Source organism: Schistocerca nitens, chromosome 4 (assembly GCF_023898315.1).
Source record: "Schistocerca nitens isolate TAMUIC-IGC-003100 chromosome 4, iqSchNite1.1, whole genome shotgun sequence".
Taxonomy (NCBI): domain Eukaryota; kingdom Metazoa; phylum Arthropoda; class Insecta; order Orthoptera; family Acrididae; genus Schistocerca; species Schistocerca nitens.
The window spans coordinates 107,376,302-107,401,131 of record NC_064617.1 but is presented as its reverse complement, the minus strand read 5'-3'; the positions used below and the strand labels follow the sequence as shown (position 1 = coordinate 107,401,131).

The window sequence follows — 24,830 nt, the reverse complement described above, 5'->3', positions numbered from 1 at the left end:
CAGGCTGGGAATAAGTGTTATCATTTGAAGTCTGTTTCAAAGTGAAGCTGTTCCCAGTGACGACTTTTTGTGTTCTAAATGTTTTGACAGAATAACAACAATGATAGTATCTGAACTAGGTGAAGCCTCCCCTGGTACAGATGATGCAGATTTTGCATCAATAGAGGAAGAATTAAATACCCTGAATCAGTCAAATACAGAGGTAAGAGTTAGTCGTGTTAAGAAGCGGTGGTCAGTGAAGTCGAGTCATAAGCTTTATGCATCAAGAAAGCGCAAAGAAATTACTAAAGCTAGGGATGAATACACTACAGCAAAACTGACCATACTCTTCAAAGTAGAAATTCCATCTTCAGAACAATACGAACCAAGGCACTGTTGCACCTCTTGGCAGGAATTTTTCACAAATATCAATTCAGCTGTTAAATATTGTGCATCCTACAGTGTAAAAGTGCAAGTTTTAACTATTATTCCAGAGAAATTTTCAAAGAAAACAATTTTGTACCATGTTCCATCAATATCAAAGTACATGGTAGACAAATCAAGAAATGTGAGGTCTGTAAAACGAGTCTTTGTAAGACCAGATCCCTATTACGGTCATCCTGTAGAAGCAGCTCAAGTTCAAATAGTGCCTTCATTTTATCTGGAAGAAAAATGGGACGGTCCTTGCCAGAGTGACAACAAAAAAGACACTCTAACTGTAGCAGTTGAAGGTCAAAAAGCTGTGAAAGTGAAGAGTTACATGACCATGCACTATTAAAGAAACTTTGAAATTTATAAGAGCAACTACACAACTTCACATGTTGGAAGATCAAAATTTTATGCACTACGACCTAAGTGGGTAGTTCCACACACCACCTAGAGATGACTGTATATGTGTGTACTGTGTGAATTTTGAACTTTTTGTGGTAACTTCGAAGAACTTACTAGAGCACATGACATTTGACACTTTGGTTGTGCATATGAAGTCATTAGTAGTCTGTGACATAAAACGAGAGACTTGTTTGTTTTGAGAATGTGGGGACTGCCCTGGAAAAGGAGGACTGTCTTTACAGACACCTGGCCTTGAAGACGTAGCAGATAACTCTGCAGAAATTGTGTGTATGACATGGGAGGAAAATAAACTAATTAAGAAAACTGTTGCCTTTACAGTTTCATTGATGAACTTGGTAAATGCTCAGTGAAAGCAGCAATACACCAGCATCTGAAGAAATTGCAGCAACAACATTTTGGAGAAGTGAAAGTGTGTGTACAGACTGAATAACTATGTTTAGTGCTGCAATGTGATTTTGCAGAGAACTGGTCTGTAATTCTCCCACAAGAAGTACAAGGGTATCAATGGGGTAATGACCAGGTTTCAATTTTTACAGGAGCGACATATTTTCAAAACAAGACCACAAGTGTTGCAGTTATAAGTGATGACACAGGATATGGCTCAGCACATGCTTTGCTAGCAATGCACAAAATTCTTCAACTGCAAACAGTGGCAAAGATGATCATCATTATTTCTGATGATGCACCTAGTCATTTTAAAAAACATTACCAGCTGTTTGAATTGAGTAAGTCGCTTGTGCCAACTGACTGGGTATACAGTGCTACTGGTCACAGGAAGGGGCCTTGTGATGATGTAGGAGGCTTGCTGAAGCACCATGCTACAAAACAATCCATCCAGACCAAATACAGCTGCGATTCAGAATGCTGAGGATTCTACGAGAGTCGTGAAATCTTACACATCCACAGCCCTCATTCTTTTGTCCACAGAGTTAATCGAAGAATTCCGTGAGCAGAAAAAAGAAGAATGGTCTAAATAAACTACTCCTGTGAAAGGAATTCAGAAGACACATTTTTGGACTCAAAGTGATGTGTGAACTTATATTGCACATACTTTAAAGAGCAAGAAAGAAGACATTCTGTTCGTTCGACCAACACCTCAGAAACAGCAGGATAATATTCAGATTCAGACCCTGAGAAGCGGGATGTTTGTGGCATGTGTGTATGACTGTGAGTGGTGGATTGCAGAGATTATAGTCACCAGTTATGAGTTAAATGAAATTGTAATGAACTTTATGCTACCACATGGACCAGCTGCTGGATATAGATTTCCAGCTGAAGGTCAGCAACAACGCCGTCAGTGCTTACTTCCTGTTCACAATGTTTTGAAAATTGTAAGTGCTCCATTGTCTATTGGTTCAACAAGAAGGCATGACTCTGTATCAAAGGAAGATACTGAAGCAGTGGGACACATTTTTAGTTCATTGACTGACTAATTTCAGTACAAAACCGAGTGCACAGAAGTTATTTAAATTGGAACCATTTAAAACTAAAATTATGTTAAATAAGGCTAAGTTTTGATTTTTATGATTTTTTAAATTTTATTTTTAATTTTTAATCGCCTGTTATGTGATAATGTAATAAAACAGGTTTTATGTATGGCAAAAATTTCAATTGTTTATAAAACCTGTTGAGCCTAAAAGTGGAAGCTGTCCTTTTCAGGGAATGTAGAGCTATGTGGTACTAATCAACAGAAAAAAATCAAAATTTTGTGGACTGGCATTTTTGAAAAAAAAAAAAAAAAAAAAAAAAGAAAAAGAAAAATTTCCATTAAGTATAAAAAAAGTTCAGAACATTAAACTCAAAGAACTTTGACAGATTAGTCCAAATCGAGGATTTCTTTGTAATCCTAAAGCAATTGTCTTTCAATTAAAAAAAGCCAACAAAATAATTAAAACTGTTCCAGAGATATAGCATTTTAAAATTTTTTCTCAAAGTCGCATCTTTAAAATGATATGTGCAGTGTCATCTTTGGAGGGCTGTATCTTGGAGCAGAAATTTTTTTGGAGAAAACAAAAAAATATGTTTTCCGTACTAAGTCCTTCATTTTAACATATGCTAAATTCAATAACATCCAAGACTATGAAGATAAGATTTTTTCCTAGCCTGCCTGGATTGATATGGACTATGCCGAGGGAGAAGATATGGAGCGGGAGGGGGGGGGCTGGGGGGGGGCTGGGGGGGGGGGGAGTGTCTAGCAGCTATGGGAAAGTGGGGAGCCATCTGTGAGCTAGCTAGGGATGCAGGTAGAGGAGGCAGGTGGCACACGACGGCTTGCGATTTCACAGACTAGAGCATGAGACAACAGCACTCAACTAGCTGATAGAAATTGGGCAGGGGTACTGGGGCAGGGAATGGTACACACACACACACACACACACACACACACACACACAGAGGGGTGGAGGGGACAGCGAGTTACCTTAGGTTTAGGCCAGGGAGGTTACAGGAGTGAAGGATGTGCTCTAAGGATAACTCCCAGTAGCGCAGCTCCGAAAAGCTAATGGTGGTTGGGAGGATCCAGATGGCATGGGTTGTGAAGCAGCCATTGAAATCTCGGATGTTGTGCTCTGCTGCATGTTGTGCCACTGCCTGGGCCATCTTGTTTTTGGCAACCATTCTGGTTGACAGCTGGTTGGTTGTCGTACCAATGTAAAATGCTGTGCAATGGTTGCAGCAGAACTGGTATGTAACATAGTTGATTTCACAGGTGGCCTGGCCTCTGATGGGGTGGGATGAGCCTGAGACAGTACTGAAGTAGGAGGTGCTGGGTGGATGGATAGGGCAGGTCTTACATCTGGTTCTTCCGCAAGGTTATGATCCCTGTGGTAGGGGATTGGAGGTGGGAGTGGCATAGGGATGGACTAGAATGTTGTGGAGTTTGTCTGGGTGACGGAACACACTTTGGGAGGGGATGGAAGTATCTGGATAGGATGTCCCTCATCTCAGGGCATGATGATAGATAATCAAAACCCTGATGAAGGACGTGGTTCAGTCGTCCCAGTCCTGTGTGTATTGTGTGATTAGGGGGCGCTTCTTGGGATGAATGTGAGGATCAGGTGTTTGTGTGAGGATATTTCATGGGAGATCTGTTTGTGTATTAGGTTGGGGGGGGGGGGGGCGGTGTTGACTGTCTGCGAATTCCTTTGTGAGGCCTTTAACAAACTGGGCGAGGGACTTCTCATCGCTGCAAGTGCATCTGCATATTTTGTTGTGAGTGCTAGTGATATTTGTGGCTACCACATTGTGATTAAGCAAGAAATGAAGTACAAGGATTTTTGGCAAACACACTCGAGCATCTGCAGTTTGGCATACAGTTTGCATAGAGATTACTGCTGTGTTGCCGAAGAGAAGTTTTAATTTGCACATTTCTCCACTAGCTTTTGAGCGTAATATCTTTATTTTCTACTTTATATGCTTCATACTGCCATCTTGGACAACAGCAGTCAGTTGTTGTTGCATGATGGCCTCATCAACTGAAAACAAATTAACAATGTGAATGGACATTCATAATTTGGATTTGCAGTCTTAATATACAATTTTTAATTTTTGACGCTATAAACAATTACAAATATAATTTTTGATTAAAAGGACTGATTTACTTTGCTTGCAGTTATTTTACATTCTGTCCAGTACTATTTTATTTTGTTTCCACTAAGTAAATGGCCATACCATCTTTGCAGATTTCATTGAGATTCATGCTGTTGCTTCATGAATTTTATGGATTACAGCAGCAGCAACAGCAGCAGCAGCAGTCAGCAGCAGGATACCCAAAGTCTACGACTATGGTGCCTGACACTCAACAACGAGAATTTCCACATCCGCCATCAACATTTGGCAATGTTTTGATGTCACCTGCTCAAATATGTCGAATGCAATGGCCTTAATCTCATGTTCCCTAAAGACTGTGGGTCTGAGGAATAAGCTGTGTGATCTGAATTGCTGCTTGTGAGCAGGTAAGTGGCTTACAGGAATTTTTTGCAAGGACCAAAGACTTTTAATTGTAAGTGTTTTGACTTTATTCAAATTTGTTTCTTTGAATATACAACAGAACATAATTTTTTTGTTTGCATTCTGTAAATGGAATTATCATGTGGAGGAATTAGGAAGTAAAACACATATAGCTTCTGCTCATTTACACACACACACACACACGCACACACGCACACACAGTGTCCCGAGTGCGGCCAGTTCCCGAATTGTCGCACTTTAGCCGGGAGATGTGGCCAAGATCAGATTACTCGTAACGTAACAGCGTATATGCTACTTTGGCTGGCCATTTCGCACAATGGCAGGAAATCTCTAGCCAAAGTTCAATGTGATGGTGCAACAATGTGCGCTAGGCAGACCGTCTTTGGCTTTCAGTATTAAGTGTGTGGCTTTCAGTATTAAGTATGCTGTGCACATGGTAGCTGCTGCTTCTCGGAGAACACCCTGCCTTTGAGATTGCGACAAATAAGCTTCATTGTGAATACTGTGGTGACTCCTGGTATTTATATTCTATTATACTAAACTACACTACACAGTAGAACCCTGTTTATCCAACCTGAACTGGCCATTGCCTGGTCAGATGGGCAGGGAAGACAAATGACATGGAAAGTGATAAAATAAATTAATTTAACGATTTTTTACTGCTTCCTTTTTCTCTGCTGACCATTTCTTGTTAAATGGAAGGTCGGGTGACCGGGATCCATCTGTGTTTGTATTTGTGACATTTACATGCTTACTGATATTTTCCTCTAAATGTGGTAAATTAGCAACTGATCATAATTATTTAGCCTGTAGGCGTATCCCATGAAACAGTACATCGATTGCAGTTATTTGTATTATTTTTCCGTTGGCTGTCCTATGGCTACTTCAAATGGAAGTAATCAGCAGGGTGAATTTGCTATACATGTAAATGCAAAACCAACATTTGATGTGAAAAGCAAGGTCTGTCACTTTTGAATACTCTGCTTCAATAAAAAGCAAAAATGTCACCAAAGAAGTCTTTACACTGTGTCTCTGCTTATGCAAGGCTTGTCAGACCAAGTTGTCTAATCTCCAGAAAAGCTTAGTTTCCAAAACTCTGATATTTAAACAATCAAGATCAAGGCAGGCAGATGTGACAGACCTGCAAAGTAACCCTGACAATGAGTACAAATTTATATTCAGTTACCAGTATCATTAAACCATGTTTATATTATTGCAGTCCCTGAAAGGAAAATAACAGAAGAAGCTGTGTACCAGCTACTTGAGATCTTCACCGCTGTAGGTTCTCCAAGTGTGCATCAGTCAGATAACAAGAGAGAATTTTCGAACTAAGTTATAAATGGACTAAAGAACATGTAACCTGAACTGAGACTATTACACTGAAAATCAAACAATGGAAAATCCAGGACGGAATGTAACAATATTAGAGAAGGAAAGTTGCTACTCACCATATAGCGGAGATGTTGAGTTGCAGATAGGCACAATAAAAAGATTCTCACAATTATAGCTTTCGACCATTAAGGCCTTTGTCAACAAGACACACACACACACACACACACACACACACACACACACACACAACTGCAGTCTCAGAAAACTGAAACCACACTGGGTTGGGTTGTTTGGGGGAAGAGACCAAACAGCGAGGTCATCGGTCTCATCGGATTAGGGAAGGACATGGAAGGAAGTAGGCTATGCCCTTTCAGAGGAACCGTGCCGGCATTTACCTGGAGCGATTTAGGGAAATCACGGAAAACATAAATCAGGATGGCCGGACGCAGGACTGAACCGTTGTCCTCCCAAATGCAAGTCCAGTGTGATAACCACTGCGCCATAACCACTGCGCCACCTCGCTCGCTCAGTAAACCACACTGGTTTCAGCTGCCTGAGACTGCAGTCGTGTGTGCGAGTTGTGGGTTGCGTGCGTGTGTGTGTGTGTGTGTGTGTGTGTGTGTGTGTGTGTGTGTGTCTATTGTTGACTAAGACCTTAATGGCCAAAAGCTATAATTGTGAGAATCTTTTTGTTGAGCCTATCTGAGACTCAGCATGTGACTCAGCATCTCCACTACAAGGTGAGTAGCAACTTTCGTTCTCTAATATTAGTTCACAGAAAATCTAGATGTAGCCAAAGCCATGGTTCCAAGGAAATCAGCAACCAGAATGTTCAGAATATGATGATGACATGGATGCAGACAAAGGAATCAACACATTTCACTGAGTGTCTCCGATTTATTCAGTTGGTGAAAAACTGTTCTTTTCATCAAGGCATTCCACAGTTGCCATATGAGGGCATGTTTGGCTGCAAAGCAAAAGTGAGTCAGTACGACAAATGTACCCAGGGAAGTTGTGGATAACATAATGACACAAAGACCTTGAGAATGTTGAACAAGAATTGGAGGTTGCTATAAATGCAGGACTGCCCCCATAATTGAAGCTGCTGCCATGGCGATGGAACCATCAAAATCGGCAGACCAATTGTCTGACAATAATAGTGGAGAAGTATTGTGTGTGGTTTGTCGAAACTGGGTGTAGCGCAGTCCATTGTTGTGTATCCTGCAGCAACAGTGTCCGTGCAATTTGTGGATAAGTAACAAAGCAGGTGAAGAGTATGGAGAGAAAAGTACTTGCTGACTATTTCAAAACAAACAAGATATCAGGAAAAAGAAGTCAGGAGCTCATGCCAGTTTGCAAACACAAGGTGCAAAAATGATTAAAAATTAAGATGCAAAATTCCCACCATCCTGGAGACATTGTTCACACCCATACAGCAGATGTTGATAGAGGTCATGGTGATCCCAGAAGTGTACTTGCTGTTGTCATGAATGTTGGGGTTGCTTTCAACAAGCTAGGAACAAAGAATGGTGTTCTAAAGCGACTGTATTGCGGAAGTGAGTTTTCCAACCTGCATGAGAAACTGTCCATGCTGGAATCCACAGTTACAGAAGGAAAATCATACAAACCATCTCTTCTTCACAATCACTAACTGGTACTCTAAACAATTGTGCTAGTAAGTGTGTAACAAATTGTTGCAAATGTAGAAATCAGAAACTGTTGAACAATTCCAGTGTCATAAAAGTTTATCTTCTGCTAATAAATGATGACAAATTATAGTAAATAAGATTGATAAAATTAATGGATAGTATAAAGTTTTAACAGTGTGCAATTGCAGATGTCATGTAAGTTCATATTGTTGTGTAAGTAATGACACATTGTAATAAGTGAGACTGATAAAATGAATAGCTTGGTAAAAGGTTTGAAATTATGCAGCCTTACAGTCTCCTCAGATAGGCTCAGTTCTTTTCTTTCAACTTTGGCTGATTGGTCTATGCCATTTCGTGAATTGACTGACCCAATCCCGAAATCGAGAAAAGATTGGACATTGGCCAGTCAATTTACAGTGACACTGGCCACTTCCTGACTTTGCTGGGCACTTCCAATTTGACTGATTTCAATCTCTCTCTCTCTCTCTCTCTCTCTCTCTCTCTCTCCCTCCCTCACACACACACACACACACACACACACACACACACACACGTTATACTGAATTGTTCTGTAGAGGTCATTTAAAAAACGTACCGTATTCTGATAGAAAATAGTGCTGGTTGAAACTAGGAAAAACCCTATAAACATATTTCCCGAAAGAAATAGTTGTAGAGATGTGGGCTATTTTACTTGTTATTGAACATATTCGAATAAGGGCAGCGTGAATAGTCTCAGGTTTGTTTGACTCTTGGGAGAACATGCTGAAAAACTGACTTGGTAGACAGTCGAAGATAGGTGCCAACTGTACTGTGAAAGCCTATTTACGAAGTTTTGAGAACTGGAACTGAGTGAAGAATTTAGAAATATACTTCATCGGCTCCATATTGCTCCCATAGGGACTGCGAAAAGAAGATTTAGACTAATAGACTAATTATGGTATGCACAGAGGCAGCTAAGCAGTCACCCTTCTGTGATTGGCATGGGAAGCAGATGTTGTGAATGGTTGTTAATCACTAGTGCGTGCTGTCTTCCTGTTGATATTTATTGCTCATTTATTGTTGGTGGGTTGTCTTTTGAACTTAGTCCTCTGACTTAATGCAGTTGTCAGACACAGCTCTTAACTATCTCCTGCATGAGCCACTCTGTAATATCACTCTGATGTTGTGATTCTGCAGAGTGTGAACAATGTAAACATTGAAGTTGAGTCGAATTATTCTGTGCGAGAAATGACAGATGTGGTACTTTGCTGCTTAGTCAGTGGCCTTAATTGGGAGGTATGTATTGTGTACTTCCAGTGACATCCTTGACACATGTAGCGTAGGTTGTTGCAGGGTCTTGCAGACACAGGGTAAATCACAGCAAGGTCGAGAGACTGTGGTAGACTTTACAGAGTTCGCATGCCAGATATCAGGGTATGCGGTGTGAAGGGTGTAATAAGTGATGGTCGTTGAAAAAAAAAAGTGCAAAGAATTGAAGCTGATGAAGGCATAAACCATACTCTTGAATGTTCAGTTCTGCCTGAGCATTAAGTTTATTCACATTACTTACCTGTGTGCGAGCTCTCGGACCACAAGACCATCTTGCTAGATTATAGTCCTTCCAGTTGTTTCTAAAACAGTTCATAACTTGGATTTTATGTGCCATTTGTGGTGGGATTCACACAGAGTGGGGTAATAAATTACCACAGTAACTGTGAGTGAGCAGATGCAAATCCTCAAATGGTTGTGGAAGTAAGGGTGAGAGACACATAGGGCTATATGTTTTTTCAGACAAATGAACAGGGGCTGTTTATCACAGATTTCTAAGTGAGACATTACTCACACTAAGTAGAAGGTTACCCTTGCAGACAGACAGTGAACATGATTTATGTATGGTAGGGCTCCACCTCATTTTATATGTCTCAAATGACAGTACCTAACACAGATGTTTCATGAACAATGGATTGGTGAAGGAGATCCAGTAACGTTACCTACCTTTTCATTTGAGCTTGATCTCTTAGGACTTCTTGCTGTGGCCCTCAGGGGCTCAGCATTTGTTTGCTGAATACGGGCTTGGCGACCCCAGGGTTCCTGACCTGGGGACTGGTAAGCACTGCCAATCTCCTGTCACTGTAAGCTCTGGGCACACTTTAGCAACCACTGTGGCACGATGCTAGAATGTTGTGTGTCTCAGAGAATGGGGATCTTGGCATGACCACCCGGACCATGAGGACACGATAAACCTATATATATAAAAAAAAAACCTGTCTCAAGGTATGCTGCACGCTGAGGAGATGCGTTGCCGTTGAGATGGAACAGTTATTAACAGGTGACATCTGGGGAGCCTGCCGCACCTCAGTTGTACACGGCTCACTCAGGCACATGGGGCTCTGTCTGAGTAGACCCTTACTTCCTTAGCTGCTCATGGGATCGAAATGCATCCTCCGAAATCTTCCTTTCCTTCTCCCAGCGGAAAGGTTGGGCCGCTGGAAGGTTCTAACGCCAAGTCTATCAAGAGGGCTAGTGTAGTCAGTCCCCCTGATTCTGGAGCTTCTCTGACAAGTCCGGTCTCTAGTAACAGAATACATGTTGGTCCTCAGAATGTGTTTGTCATAGTGAAACAGAAACAGAAGGGGAGTAATTTTGAGAAGGTTTCGCTCTTTTATGTACAAAAGGGTTTGGATGGGATCTGTGGCTCCTTAAAACTGGTGAAGTGCTTGTGCAGTGGGACCATGCTAGTGGAAACTTCCAATTCCCAGCAAGCAGCTAACCTCCAAACTGCTAAATACCTTGGGGAATATGCCATAAGACACTGAACTGCACAGCACCTTGAATTATAGCGAAGGTGTTGTGACATGCCGGGATCAAGTTGATGTTTCCAAGGAGGAACTGCAACGTGAGTGGGCTCCAGAATGTGTGGTTGTCGTGCAACATATCATGAAGAGGGTCCATGGCAATCTTATCAAATTTGACTCCTTTATCCTGACCTTCAGTAGCATGAAACTTCCTGAGCATGTTAAGGCTGGCTTCCTTCGCTGTATTGTGAGGCCTTATTTCCCAACCCCAATGTGTTGTTTTAAATGCCAGCGTTTTGGGCATACAACCACCTTAGGGTGTAAAGGCAAAGCAACTTGTAGCAACTGCAGTAAGGCTGCTCATGAAGGAGTTGGTTGCTCGTCTCCAGTCAAATGTAGCAATTTCTCTGGAAACAACAGTGTTTGGAGGAGGGGCCGCCGTATCTTTTTAGAGGAATGCAAAGTCCAGGAAATAAAAACAACCAAGCATATCCCTTATGGTGAGACCAAAAATATCTACAAGTCCATGCAGCCTACCACATTTGCTACATCTTTTGCGTCAGTGGTTCAGAAGCCTACTCCAAAAGCAGATGCCTCTTCAAGACGGAGGTGGCGAGTTTTGGCACTGTCACCTGCAGATCTCAGTGCACTTGCAAGGCAGCAAGCATTTAAGAGCCTGTAGCCTCTACTCGAACGGCAGACAAAGGTACAGTGGCCAACTTGAGCCAGCCCCTGGCGCCTCCAACAGCTGAGGCTGTTCAGAAACCCAGCATGGCCATTACCACTCCCACATTGGCTCCACCAAAGCCCACCAAACCACAAAAAGCTCCTATAAAGCAGCAACAGCATGTAAAATCACATGGTAAACAGTCTGACCGTGTTTAAGTCATTTTATCTGATGCTTTGTCTGACTCTTCCCCAGAGTTGATGGAGTGTGAGGTATGTGTGGGGCAATCATCTCACCCCACGACTACCCCTCCACGTGCCGCAGTCTCCCCACTCTGTCGGAAAGACAGGATGAAGGTGCTACCCCCGTCATAGATGACTCCAATACTTCAGTGGATCTTGCTGGGATTCGGGACACATCTGGAGGAACTTCGTCTACTTTCTCAGGGTAGACCACTGAGCCTGGTCTCCAGGAGACTTATTTGCATTCATCATATGCCCCTGAGCTACAAGGCTGTGCACTCCGCAAAAAGGACAACCTGTGTGGAGAGAGAGCTAGAGGGGGCATGGATATTTTCGTCAGGACGGACTACCACTCCTCGCCACTCTCACTTACGGCTTCACAAGCTGTTGCTTTATCCATGCATGTGTGTCATCCATTGACAATATGTTCCCTTTACTTGCCCCCACATGATGCACTTGATGAAGAGGCCCTCACCGACCATATTACACAGCTCCCCCACCTGTTCATCATATGTGGTGATTTTAATGCACACATTGTGCTTTGGGGCTCTGCAATTACCCATCCCAGGGGTAGAGCAATTAAGAGGCTTCTCCTGTCATCCCGTGCATACTTGTTAAATGCGGGACAGAGCACTCACTCCTGCACAGCAACTGGGTCGTTCTCTGCCATTGGTCTCTCACTTTGCTCTCCAGCTCTTCCCCACAGTGCTCAATGAGAAATGACTTGCACGGAAGTGATCACTTCCCGATGGACACTTTATAGCCAGTTGGCCCAGTTCGAACACTGTGATTGTCGAGGTGTGGGTGGATCATATTACCAAACTGGTCCGCCACACCGCTGCAGCATCCATTCCACAGTTCATGGGCCAATAGAAGAGACAACCAGTCCCTTGGTGGAGTGCCGAATGCTGCTTTGCAGTCAGGACCAGGCGTGTGGCTCTGCGTAGGTTCCAGTGTCAGCCAGCTGCCAAAAATCTTGCAGCCTTTCAGGTGGCGAGGGCAAAGTGTTGCTGAATTATTCAAGAGAGCAAGAAGAGGTCGTGGCAACAGTTCCTGGACACCATTCACCATTAATTGGTCCACCAAAAGTTCCATTGTGTGGGAGACCATCGGGCGAATTTGTGGGAGAGGAGGGAGGTGCCCCATGGCTGCTGTAATGAATAACGGCATTCTCCACATGGATCTATAAGACATTTCCCAGACTATGGCAGTGTATTTTGCCCCAGTTACTGCAACAGCCAGTCAGAAACCCGGTTTCCAGTGCCATGGAGCAGTTGGTGAGAGGTGTAGTTTGGACTTCCAGTCCACCTCTAATGAAGTTAACAACTCCCCATTCTCCATGTGAGAGCTGGATTCTGCATTGTCTGCAGCTCGTGACACATTCCATAGCCACGACAGGATCCATTACAGTATGCTACGGCACCTCACAACGCGCAACAAAGGTATCCTCCTTGCACTTTTTAATGCCATTTGGGTGTCAGGTCGCTTTCCTGGCTTGTGGGGTGAGGCTGTTTTAATTCCTTTTTTAAAACCTGGGAAGGACCTCACATGCCCAAGTAGTTACCGTAGTGTTGCCCTCACTAGTTGCATGGGAAAGACCTTGGAGTGGATGGTTAACCACCGCCTTGTCTGGGTCTTAGAATCCTGACAACTCATTAGTCGCTTTCAGTGGGAGTTCAGGAGGTTTTGTTCCACCTTTGATAATCTTGCTCTCCTGGAGGCAGCTATATAACAAGCTTTCCTATGCAGGCATCGCCTTCTAGGTGTATTTTTTGCCATCAAGAAGGCCTACACTATGGGGCGTCTCATCCTGGAGCAGCTTCACAACTGGGGTTTTCGTGGTTATCTTCCCATTTTTATGAAGTTCTTCCTCTCGCCACGATATTTTAGGTACCGAGTCGGTGATGTCCTGTCTGATCACTTTGAGCAGGAGAACGGTGTCCCTCAAGGTAACGTCTTAAGTGTGGCTGTCTTTGCCATAGCTATTAATAGCATTACGTCCATAGTGAAAAGTCCTGTCCTTCGTCTTTTATTTATGGATGATTTCTCTGTGTTTTGCTCTTCTTCAAGCATCACACGTCAGTTGCAACTCACTCTTAGGCGTTTGAATTAATGGGCACAGAAGAGTGGTTTTAAGTTTTCCACTGAGATGTCCGTGTGTGTTCTTTTTCACCAATCTTGTTCGATTTTAATCTTGCCTGAGTTGAGGATGAGGGACACTGTCCTTAATTTTAAAGACACAGTGAGATTTCTGGGGCTCATTTTTGACTCTTAAGCTTACGTAGTTACCATGTCTTTGAGACCTGAAACAACTGTCAATTAAGGCTTTAAGTATTTTAAAATGTCTTACCCACAGTACAAGGGGAGCAGACAGGACTTGTCTGCTCCAGTTTTACAGGGTATTTGTGCAATCTTGGCTCATTTATGGGTGCATGGTGTATGGGTCTCTAAAGATGTTGGACGTGATGCACCATGAAGGTATTCGGTTGGCCACTAGGGCATTCAGAACAAGCCCCATACCAAGCCTGTGTGCAGAGGCTGGTGAACTGCCACAGCATATGAGGCGACAGCTACTTACGGTGTGCCAGGCGTATAAAACTATGTCCACACCATACACACCTGCATACCATACAGCTTCCACTGGCACAGCTTTTTCATAACCAGCAAGGAGACTTTATGGGATTCATGCACTGGATTGCCTTTTCGAGATGGATATGGCTGGTCTTAGATTTTACATTCCACTCTCTGTCTTTAACATTTTAGATATGCCTCACAGTTTCACAGTAATTTATGCTGATAGCTTCAAACAAGGGAATTCCCATGGCTGTTCTGCAGTGTTTCCTAATCATGTCACCAGGATTCGCCTGCCTGATGAATATGCCATTTTTGCAGTGGAGCTCCACGAGATCTTGAAGGCACTAGAGCAGGCATATCATATTCAGGGTAATCAGTTTCTCATCTGCTCTGATTCCCTTAGTGCCTTACAACCATTGCAGAATCTGTACCCAACTGAGGAGTTGGTCCAGCTGATATATGACCAAATGTACTTGGTTCAACAGGGGAGGGGGGATGGGAATGAGCAGGTGTCATTCTGTTGGCTGCCAGGTCATGTTGGAATATGGGGCAATGAACAGGCCGATCGGGCTGCCAAGGAGGCCTGCAGAGAGGAGGATGTGACACAGAGTCATATTCCCTTGCAGGCTGTCGTTTCTGCACTCCACAGGAAGTGCAAGCAGTTGTGGGGGGAAGAATGACTGGTGGTGGCCAATTAGCTGCGGTTGGTGAAGTCAACAACTCAGCCGTGGCGTTCCTCCTGCTGGTTGCTCAGGCGGGATGAGGTGACCCTCGCGCGTCTTCGGATGGGGCACTGTCGTTTCACACATAGCTCTCTATTATGGCGGGAGAATCCCCTGTTGTTTGATGCTTGTGGTGTGCACATCTCTATCCCCCACATTTTAACGGAGTTCATTTTATACTGTGATGCAAGGGCAGAAGCAAAAATTGGTGGATATCTGTACCCTCTATTTTACCTGTTGATGAGACGAGTGTAACTAGGGTTTTAAAGTTTTGCAATGTGTCTGGACTCCGGCGTAAACTTTTAGGCAGAGTGGCTGGCTCCTCCCTTTTTTCCTTGCAGTCATCCAGCCACGTCCATATTGTTTTAGCTCCTTCTACCACTTTCTTCCTGTGCCATTCATGTTTTACCACTGACGCAATGCTTCATCCCATGCTTCGATGTGGGTATTTACATAGTTTTCCGACCTTTGCTACCTGTGTTTTATGTTCTGTTTTATCTGTATAAGAGTGAGTAACAAGTACATTGAACACCTCCTGTAGTCTCAGCGGACAGAGGTCTTTCATAGGAAAGAGTGGCCCATATCTCAAGAAGTATTTGTTTCTGGACATAGTATTTAGTAATGAAAATTGACCTTATATAGAGGAAAATTACAGCTTAACATAGCACATAAAAACTAACATCAGAAATACAGAGTGTTGCTATCTAAAAAGCAGGACTTGATATTTGATAGTACTAAGAGTGGACAGAAGCTGGAGGAGAAGTGCCACAAAGGAAGTAAAGAACTCTCTTAGGCAGTATCAGAAATTTGAACTATATCATTCGTATTGTAATATTTTAGACTGCGTACATAAAACGGAACAGGGTAGAGAAATTAAATGCAGCTTTAAGATTCATTCACTGTGATGAACATTATTTATTTGTCTGTCGGTCCACAAGTGGGTGTCATATTTTAATAAAAGATAGATGCTAATTAAAGATAGGGGTGCACTTTCCATTTCTGTAATAATGTACAGAAACTTTAAAACCACACATTTATTTACTTATATTTTCTTTACATGGAACCACCAAACAGATGGCTTTTGGAAACCACAGAAATACTAATTTTGCAATAATTATACATACAAAATATGTTGTATACAACAAATGTCACACAATAATATCTATTTTACAATTTATGGACATTCCTGGATGGAGCAATACGTAAAATAAGGTAAAGGCAACAACTCACCTGTAGCGAGTCAATGCATGGAATGCAGTAACACATAACATGAATGCAGCATTCACACTAGCTTTCAAGCACTGCTTTTTTTTTCAGCAATAATACACACATTCACGCACACAGGCACCCAAACACACTCTCCCATGGCCACGGCAAGACTAATTAATTGATACTCGAGTTCTGAAAGCGTTCACCTGAGCAAATGAGGTGGGAAAGTTGCAGGGAAGGATGCAAGGAGGTGTACTGGGAAAGAGACAGATCTTTGCACTGATGAGTTCATGGCTGCACAACAAGATGAAAAAAGTACAGATGGTGCGACGTAAAAAGATGTAGGAAGAGGGAGGGGGGGAACTGATAGGGGAGAGAGAAAGGAGAGAGGTTGAAAGGGGGAGGGGGAGAGAGGGGGGATGGGGGTGGGGGGAGAATGCCTGCATTCAGGGCTTGAGGGGGTGGGAAGTAGTGGGAGTAGGCAGTGCATGAACTGGGCAGAGTAGCTGTGGATTGGACAGAAGAGAGAAGGGGAAAAGGCAAGGTGAGGAGGCATTGGGAACAGATTAGAAGTGGTTTAGCCCCGGGGGATTGCGAGAGTGCAGGATGAGTTGGAGAGACAATTCCCATCTGCATGGTTCTGAGAAACTTGTGGTGGAAGGGAGTATCCAAATGGCCCATGTAGTGAATGAGCTGTGGGAACATTTGTATTGTGGTCTGCAGCATGTTTGGCAACTGGATGGTCAAGTTTACGGTTTTCCACAGTTTTGCAGTGGCCATTTGTTCAAGTAAACAGTTTGTTACTTGTTGTGCCCACATAGAATACTGTAAAATGATAGCAGCATAGCTGATATATAATATGACTGCTTTCACATGTGGTCCTTCCTTTTATTGGGTAGGAAACTCCTGTGCACCTGGCCTGACCACAAGGGAATGACCCATGGGCTGCAAGATTGGGAGTAGGATTGGAATATGAATGGTCAAGGATATTTTGTATTTTGGATGAACACTATTTTGGGGGATGTGGGTAGGATTTTGAATAGGATATACCTCATCTCAGGGCACAACGTGAGATAGTCGAACTCCTGGTGAGGGTTGAGCTTTTCACCGTGACCTTGAAAAGCTCAACCACATACTCCACTAGGTTTTTGACGACCTCATGTTGTGCCCTGAGATAAGGGATATCCTACCCAAAATCCTACCCACATCCCCCATAGTAGTGTTCAGCCACTCATGCAACTTACAGGTCCTACCACAGTCTAGTAATAGGCATTTTGTTCCCAATAAAAGGCAGCCCCCCCCCCCATGAACCACGGACCTTGGCGTTGGTGGGGAGGCTTGCGTGCCTCAACGATACAGATAGCCGTACCGTAGGTGCAACCACAATGGAGGGGTATCTGTTGAGAGGCCAGACAAACGTGTGGTTCCTGAAGAGGGGCAGCAGCCTTTTCAGTAGTTGCAGGGGCAACAGTCTGGATGATTGACTGATCTGGCCTTGTAACACTAACCAAAATAGCCTTGCTGTTCTGGTACTGCGAACAGCTGAAAGTAAGGGGAAACTACAGCCGTAATTTTTCCCAAGGGCATGCAGCTTTACTGTATGATTAAATGATGATGGCGTCCTCTTGGGTAAAATATTCTGGAGGTAAAATAGTCCCCCATTCGGATCTCCGGGCGGGGACTACTCAGGAGGACGTTGTTATCAGGAGAAAGAAAACTGGCGTTCTACGGATCGGAGTGTGGAATGTCAGATCCCTTAATCAGGCAGGTGATTAGAAAATTTAAAAAGGGAATGGATAGGTTAAAGTTAGATATAGTGGGAATTAGTGAAGTTCGGTGGCAGGAGGAAGAAGACTTTTGGTCAGGTGAATACAGGGTTATAAATACAAAATCAAATAGGGGTAATGGCAGGAGTAGGTTTAATAATGAATAAACAAATAGGAGTACGGGTAAGCTACTACAAACAGCATAGTGAACACATTATTGTGGCCAAGATAGACACGAAGCCCACGCCTACTACTGTAGTACAAGTTTATATGCCAACTAGCTCTGCAGATGACGAAGAAATTGATGAAATGTATGACGAGATAAAAGAAATTATTCAAATAGTGAAGGGAGACGGAAATTTAATAGTCATGTGTGACTGGAATTCGTCAGTAGGAAAAGGGAGAGAAGGAAACATAGTAGGTGAATATGGATTGGGGCTAAGAAATGAAAGAGGAAGCCGTCTGGTAGAATTTTGCGCAGAGCATAACTTAATCATAGCTAAAACTTGGTTTAAGAATCATGAAAGAAGGTTGTATACATGGAAGAACCCTGGAGATACTAAAAGGTATCAGATAGATTATATAATGGTAAGACAGAGATTTAGGAACCAGGTTTTAAATTGTAAGACATTTCCAGGGGCAGATGTGGACTCTGACCACAATCTATTGGTTATGAACTGTAGATTAAAACTGAAGAAACTGCAAAAAGGTGGGAATTTAAGGAGATGGGACCTGGATAAACTGAAAGAACCAGGGGTTGTACTGAGTTTCAGGGAGAGCATAGGGGAACAACTGACACGAATGGGGGAAAGAAATACAGTAGAAGAAGAATGGGTAACTTTGAGGGATGAAATAGTGAAGGCAGCAGAGGATCAAATAGGTAAAAAGACGAGGGCTAGTAGAAACCCTTGGGTAACAGAAGAAACATTGAATTTAATTGATGAAAGGAGAAAATATAAAAATGCAGTAAATGAAGCAGGCAAAAAGGAATACAAACGTCTCAAAAATGAGATCAACAGGAAGTGCAAAATGGCTAAGCAGGGATGGCTAGAGGACAAATGTAAGGATGTAGAGGCTTACCTCACTAGGGGTAAGATAGATACTGTGTATGGGAAAATTAAAGAGACCTTTGGAGAAAGGAGAACCACTTGCACGAATATCAAGAGCTTTGATGGAAACCCAGTTCTAAGCAAAGAAGGGAAAGCAGAAAGGTAGAAGGAGTATACAGAGGGACTATACAAGGGCGATGTACTTGAGGACAATATTATGGAAATGGAAGAGGATTTAGATGAAGATGAAATGGGAGATATGATACTGCGTGAAGAGTTTGACAGAGCACTGAAAGACATGAGTCGAAACAAGGCCCCCGGAGTAGACAACATTCCGTTAGAACTACTGACAGCCTTGGGAGAGCCAGTCCGGACAAAATTCTACCATCTGGTGAGCAAGATGTATGAGACAGGAGAAATACCGTCAGACTTCAAGAAGAATATAATAATTCCAATCCCAAAGAAAGCAGGTGTTGACAGATGTGAAAATTACTGAACTATCAGTTTAATAAGTCAAAGCTGCAAAATACTAACGCGAATTCTTTACAGACGAATGGAAAAACTGATAGAAGCCGACCTCGGGGAAGATCAGTTTGGATTCCGTAGAAATATTGGAACACGTGAGGCATCACTGACCCTACGACTTATCTTAGAAGAAAGATTAAGGAAAGGCAAACCTACGTTTCTAGCATTTGTAGACTTAGAGAAAGCTTTTGACAATGTTGATTGGAATACTCTCTTTAAAATTCTGAAGGTGGCAGGGGTAAAATACAGGGAGCGAAAGGCTATTTACAATTTGTACAGAAACCAGGTGGCAGTTATAAGAGTCGAGGGGTATGAAAGGGAAGCAGTGGTTAGGAAGGGAGTGAGACAGGGTTGTAGCCTGTCCCAGATGTTATTCAATCTGTATATTGAGCAAGCAATAAAGGAAACAAAAGAAAAGTTCGGAGTAGGAATTAAAATCCATGGAGAAGAAATAAAAACTTTGAGGTTCGCCGATGACATTGTAATTCTGTCAGAGACAGCAAAGGACTTGGAAGAGCAGTTGAACGGAATGGGCAGTGTCTTGAAATGAGGATATAAGATGAAGATCAACAAAAGCAAAACTAGGATAATGGAATGTAGTCGAATTAAGTCAGGTGATGCTGAGGGAATTAGATTAGGAAATGAGACACTTAAAGTAGTAAAGGAGTTTTGCTATTTGGGGAGCAAAATAACTGATGATGGTCGAAGTAGAGAGGATATAAAAAGTAGACTGGCAATGGCAAGGAAAGCGTTTCTGAAGAAGAGAAATTTGTTAACATCGAGTGTAGATTTAAGTGTCAGGAAGTCGTTTCTGAAAGTATTTGTATGGAGTGTAGCCATGTAAGGAAGTGAACGTGGATGATAAATAGTTTAGACAAGAAGAGAATAGAAGCTTTCGAAATGTGGTGCTACAGAAGAATGCTGAAGATTAGATGGGTAGACCACATAACTAATCAGGGGGTATTGAATAGAATTGGGGAGAAGAGGAGCTTGTGGCACAACTTGACTAGAAGAAGGGATCGGTTGGTAGGGCATGTTCTGAGACATCGAGGGATCACCTACTTAGTATTGGAGGACAACGTGGAGGGTAAAAATCGTAGAGGGAGATCAAGAGAGGAATACAGTAAGCAGATTCAGAAGGATGTAGGCTGCAGTAGGTACTGGGAGATGAAGAAGCTTGCACAGGGTAGAGTAGCATTGAGAGTTGCATTAAACCAGTCTCATGACTGAAGATCACAACAACAACAAAAGGCAGGGCCACATGCGAAAGCAGCCATGTTATATATATCAATAGTATAAGGAAAGAGATAGATCACTACTCACCTTAAAGATGACACACTGAGTTGCAGACAGGCACAACAAAAAGACTGGACCACATTTAGCTTTCAGCCAAAGCCTTCTCCAGAAAAGGAAATGCATACATTTATTCATACAAGCAAGCATATCTCGCACTCAAGTGACCAGCCACCTCCAGCAGCTCGGACTGGAATGCAGTTGTCATTTGAATGGAGGCAGCAGAGTAGAGGGGCCGGGGAAGGTCAAGGAATAGCAGGGAATGGGTAAGGGGAGAGAAGAACTCTGTCTTTCAGAGCATGTAGGGACTAGAAAAAGGCATGGCTAGACTGCCAACATATGCAGCTTCTGGAGGCTGTGGATTAGGGAGGGAGGCGGGGGGAGAAGGGGGAGCGAGGGATGTGTAAAAGGAGATGAGCAGGGAAGGAGAAAGAGTGGTGGGTGCATTGACAGAGGGGATGTGAAGAGGGAGGAGATGATAGGACAGAGGGTGCATAAACTGGTGGGTGGAGCATGCGGGGACATTAGATTACCATAGGTTGAGGCCAGGATAATTTCAGGAGGGGAGAATATCTTGTAAGGATAAGTCCCCATCTGCACAGTACAGAAAAGCTGTTGTCTGGTGGTGGAGGGGAGGATCCAGATGGGCCGGGTTGTGAAGCAGCCATTGCAATCAAGCATGTTATGTTCAGCTGCATTTTGTGCCACAGTATGGTCTCTTTTGCTCCTAACCACAGTTTGGTAGTGGCCATTCATACTGTTGGGCAGCTGATTGGTAGTCATACTCATATTGGTACGACTACCAACCAGCCAAATACCAGGATGAATGGCCACTGCTAAGCTGTGGCAAACCCCAAATTTGACCATCCAGTTGCCAAACAAGCTGCACACCACAACGTAAACGTCTTCAACGGCTGCTTCACTACAGGGGCCGTTTAGATACTCCATTCTATCATAAGTTTCTCAGAACTAGGCAGATGGGAATTTTGTCTCTAACTCATCCAGCACTCATGCAGTACCACTCGCCTGAACCTCCTCTAACCTGTTCCCACTGTCTCACCTTGCCTTTTCACTTTTGTCTTCTGTCCATACCACTCCTTCATCATTCAGATCATACACTGCCTTCTCCCACTACTCTTCTCCCCCACTGCCCACCTTCCCATGTGGGTATTCTCCCTCTCTCTCCCTCTCCACCCCCCCCCCCCCCCCATTTCAACCCCTCTCCCTTTCTCTTGCCTCTCTTTCTGTTTCATTGTCATCTTTCTCTCCTTAACCCTTTCTCTTTTTCTTCCAACTGTTCCCCTCTCTCCCTCTTCCTACATCTCTTTTTCTTGTACCCTCCATACATTTTTAATCTTCAGAATGAAATTTTCACTCTGCAGCGGAGTGTGTGCTGATTTGAAACTTCCTGGCAGATTAAAACTGTGTGCCAGACCGAGACTCGAAATCGGGACCTTTGCCTTTCGCAGGCAAGTTTTGCAGGAGAACTTCTGTGAATCAAAATATCCACGGGTGTACTGCCGGTCTACAGTGTCCAACGGGCACAATATTTCGGCGATCATACATGTCGCCATCATCAGGTGAACTGACGGACTGAGCTCCACTGAGCTCCTGTGAATGTGCCGGCACGGAGATCCGTACACTATGGCTGCTCAGGGGGAACTGGGTTCGGTCGCGGCGGCGGCCGATTTAAATACCCTCTGCCCGCGGCGCGCTCACTCCGCCGTCCGCACCCCGCGCCACGGTCGCGCGGTGGAACAGATTGCGACGGCGTCTGAGATGACGTCGGTGTGATGGCTCTGTCCGCCGTGGTCGTCACAACTATACATTTGCTCGATTTACTCTTGATTAACCCAATCGCTGGTTCCGTAATTCCATGGATTTTGTTAAACGCCTTGATAGCTTCACGTTGGGCGAGTCAGATATCATGGTGAGTTTTGACGTCGTTTCCTTGTTCACGAGGGTACCCCTGCGAGAGTCACTAGAATTGATTAGTCAGAAGTTTGACGAGAAGACCACTGAACTTTTTAGGCATGTCTTGACTTCCACGTATTTCCTTTTTAATGGAGAATACTACGAACAGACAGAGGGAGTCGCCATGGGTAGCCCACTCTCACTGGTGGTAGCGAATTTGTACATGGAGAACTTCGAGGAGGAAGCCCTGTCGTCATCCGAATGGAAACGTACTTGCTTTTTCCGTTACGTGGACGACACTTTCGTCATCTGGCCACATGGTATGGATAAACTCCTTGACTTCCTTACACATCTAAACTCCATACACCCCAACATCAAATTCACTATGGAGACTGAAACGGAGGGTAAACTACCTTTCCTTGACGTCTTGGTCAAGAGAAGGCCTGACGGCACCCTAGGTCATGGGGTGTATCGGAAGACAACGCACACTGATCTGTATTTGCACGCAGACAGCTGCCACCACCCTTCGCAGAGGAATGGGGTACTTAAAACTCTAGTACATAGGGCGCGCACTATCTCTGACGCAGAGAGTCTACCCCAGGAATTGGAACATCTGAGAACTGTATTTCGAAAAAATGGGTACTCAGAGTGGCAGATTCAACGTGCTCTCCGCCCAACCACTACAGCACAACCTGTGGATATGGATGAAATCACGATGGAGGAGGTAGGCACTGCGTTTATCCCATATACAGGCGCACTCTCGGGGAAGATCGCCCGCATTTTGAAGAAACACCGGGTCGGAATGGTGTTTTGTCCTCCGAATAAAACTCGTGCAGTGGTGGGGAGCGCCAAAGATGACCTCGGTTGAGGAAGGCCAGCGTGTACCAGATTCCGTGTCAATGTGGCAAGTCGTATATTGGTCAGACGATGCGTACCGTCGAGGATCGATGCCGTTAACACCAGAGGCACACTCGACTTATGTATCCGAGCAAGTCGGCGGTCGCTGAACATTGTTTGTCAGAAAATCACGCTATGGAGTATGAACGCACGAGGATTCTGGTACAGACGTCGAGATACTGGGACAGTGTTGTTAGAGAGGCCATCGAAATTCGCACCAATGATGACCTCATAAATCGTGACTGTGGCTATAATCTTAGCAAGGCTTGGGAACCAGCGATTGAGTTAATCAAGAGTAAATCGAGCAAATGTATAGTTGTGACGACCACGGCGGACAGAGCCATCACACCGACGTCATCTCAGACGCCGTCGCAATCTGTTCCACTGCGCAACCGTGGCGCGGGGCGCGGACGGCGGAGTGAGCGCGCCGCGGGCGGAGGGTATTTAAATCGGCCGCCGCCGCGACCGAACCCAGTTCCCCTTGAGCAGCCATAGTGTACGGATCTCCGTGCCGGCACGTTCACAGGAGCTCAGTCCGTCAGTTCACCTGATGATGGCGACATGTATGATCGCCGAAATATTGTGCCCGTTGGACACTGTAGACCGGCAGTACACCCGTGGATATTTTGATTATCAAATACGCCGGGAGAAACTCAAGAATCACAACTTCTGTGAAGTTTGGAAGGTAGGAGACAAGGTACTGGCAGGAGTAAAATTGTGAGGACAAGTCGTGAGTCGTACTTGGGTAGCTCAGTTGGTAGACCACTTGCCTGTGAAAGGCAAAGGTTCCAAGTTCGAGTCTCAGTCTGGCACACAGTTTTAATCTGCCAGGAAGTTTTTTTTTGTCTTGTTGTGTGGCCATGAAGTCATCTGTCCAAAGATCTGCCTTTTTGTTGTGTTGTGTGGCCATGAAGTCATCTGTCCGAAGATCTGCCTCATACTTCTACCCTTGTCCATGCATCCTTCCCTCACCCCTCCCCACCTCCATCAGATCAGGTGCCTGGTTTCAATAATTAGTCTTGCTATGGCCGAGGAAGGTGTGTTTGGGTGTTTGTATGGTTGTGTGTGTGAATTGAATATGTGTACTATTGCTGGGAAAAGCTAGTGTGAATGCTGTTTTCTGTTACATGTTATTGTGCACAATGTATTGACCTGCTATAGGTGAGCAGTTGCCTTCTTCATGTCTTACGTATTTTATACAGTTATTGTTTTACAACTGTATGCTGCAGGTTTATATTACAAAAGGTATCTTAAAAGTCATTGAAGGAATACAAACATTTTTCTATCATAAAAGATTTTAATTTTGTGTTAAAAAGATTCCCTTTGTTTGTTCTTAGAGATTTGGGTAGTTTGTTAAGCCAAATCAAACCTTTGATATTTAGGCTTTAATCTTCCATTTTTAATTTTGTTTTCTTTG

The 24,830-nt window shown here is 43.8% G+C and overlaps 1 protein-coding gene across 1 annotated transcript in view; it reads left to right on the top strand.

Moving 5' to 3' along the window:
• The window catches only part of LOC126251537 (nuclear pore complex protein DDB_G0274915-like), an 86,652-nt gene that overhangs the window by 22,709 nt on the left and 39,113 nt on the right, over nucleotides 1-24,830 (top strand). The window contains exon 3 of the mRNA XM_049952045.1: nucleotides 4,560-4,784. Coding sequence (XP_049808002.1) covers nucleotides 4,560-4,715 — 156 coding nt within the window. The 3' untranslated portion in view covers nucleotides 4,716-4,784. The remainder of the gene's footprint in view (nucleotides 1-4,559; nucleotides 4,785-24,830) is intronic.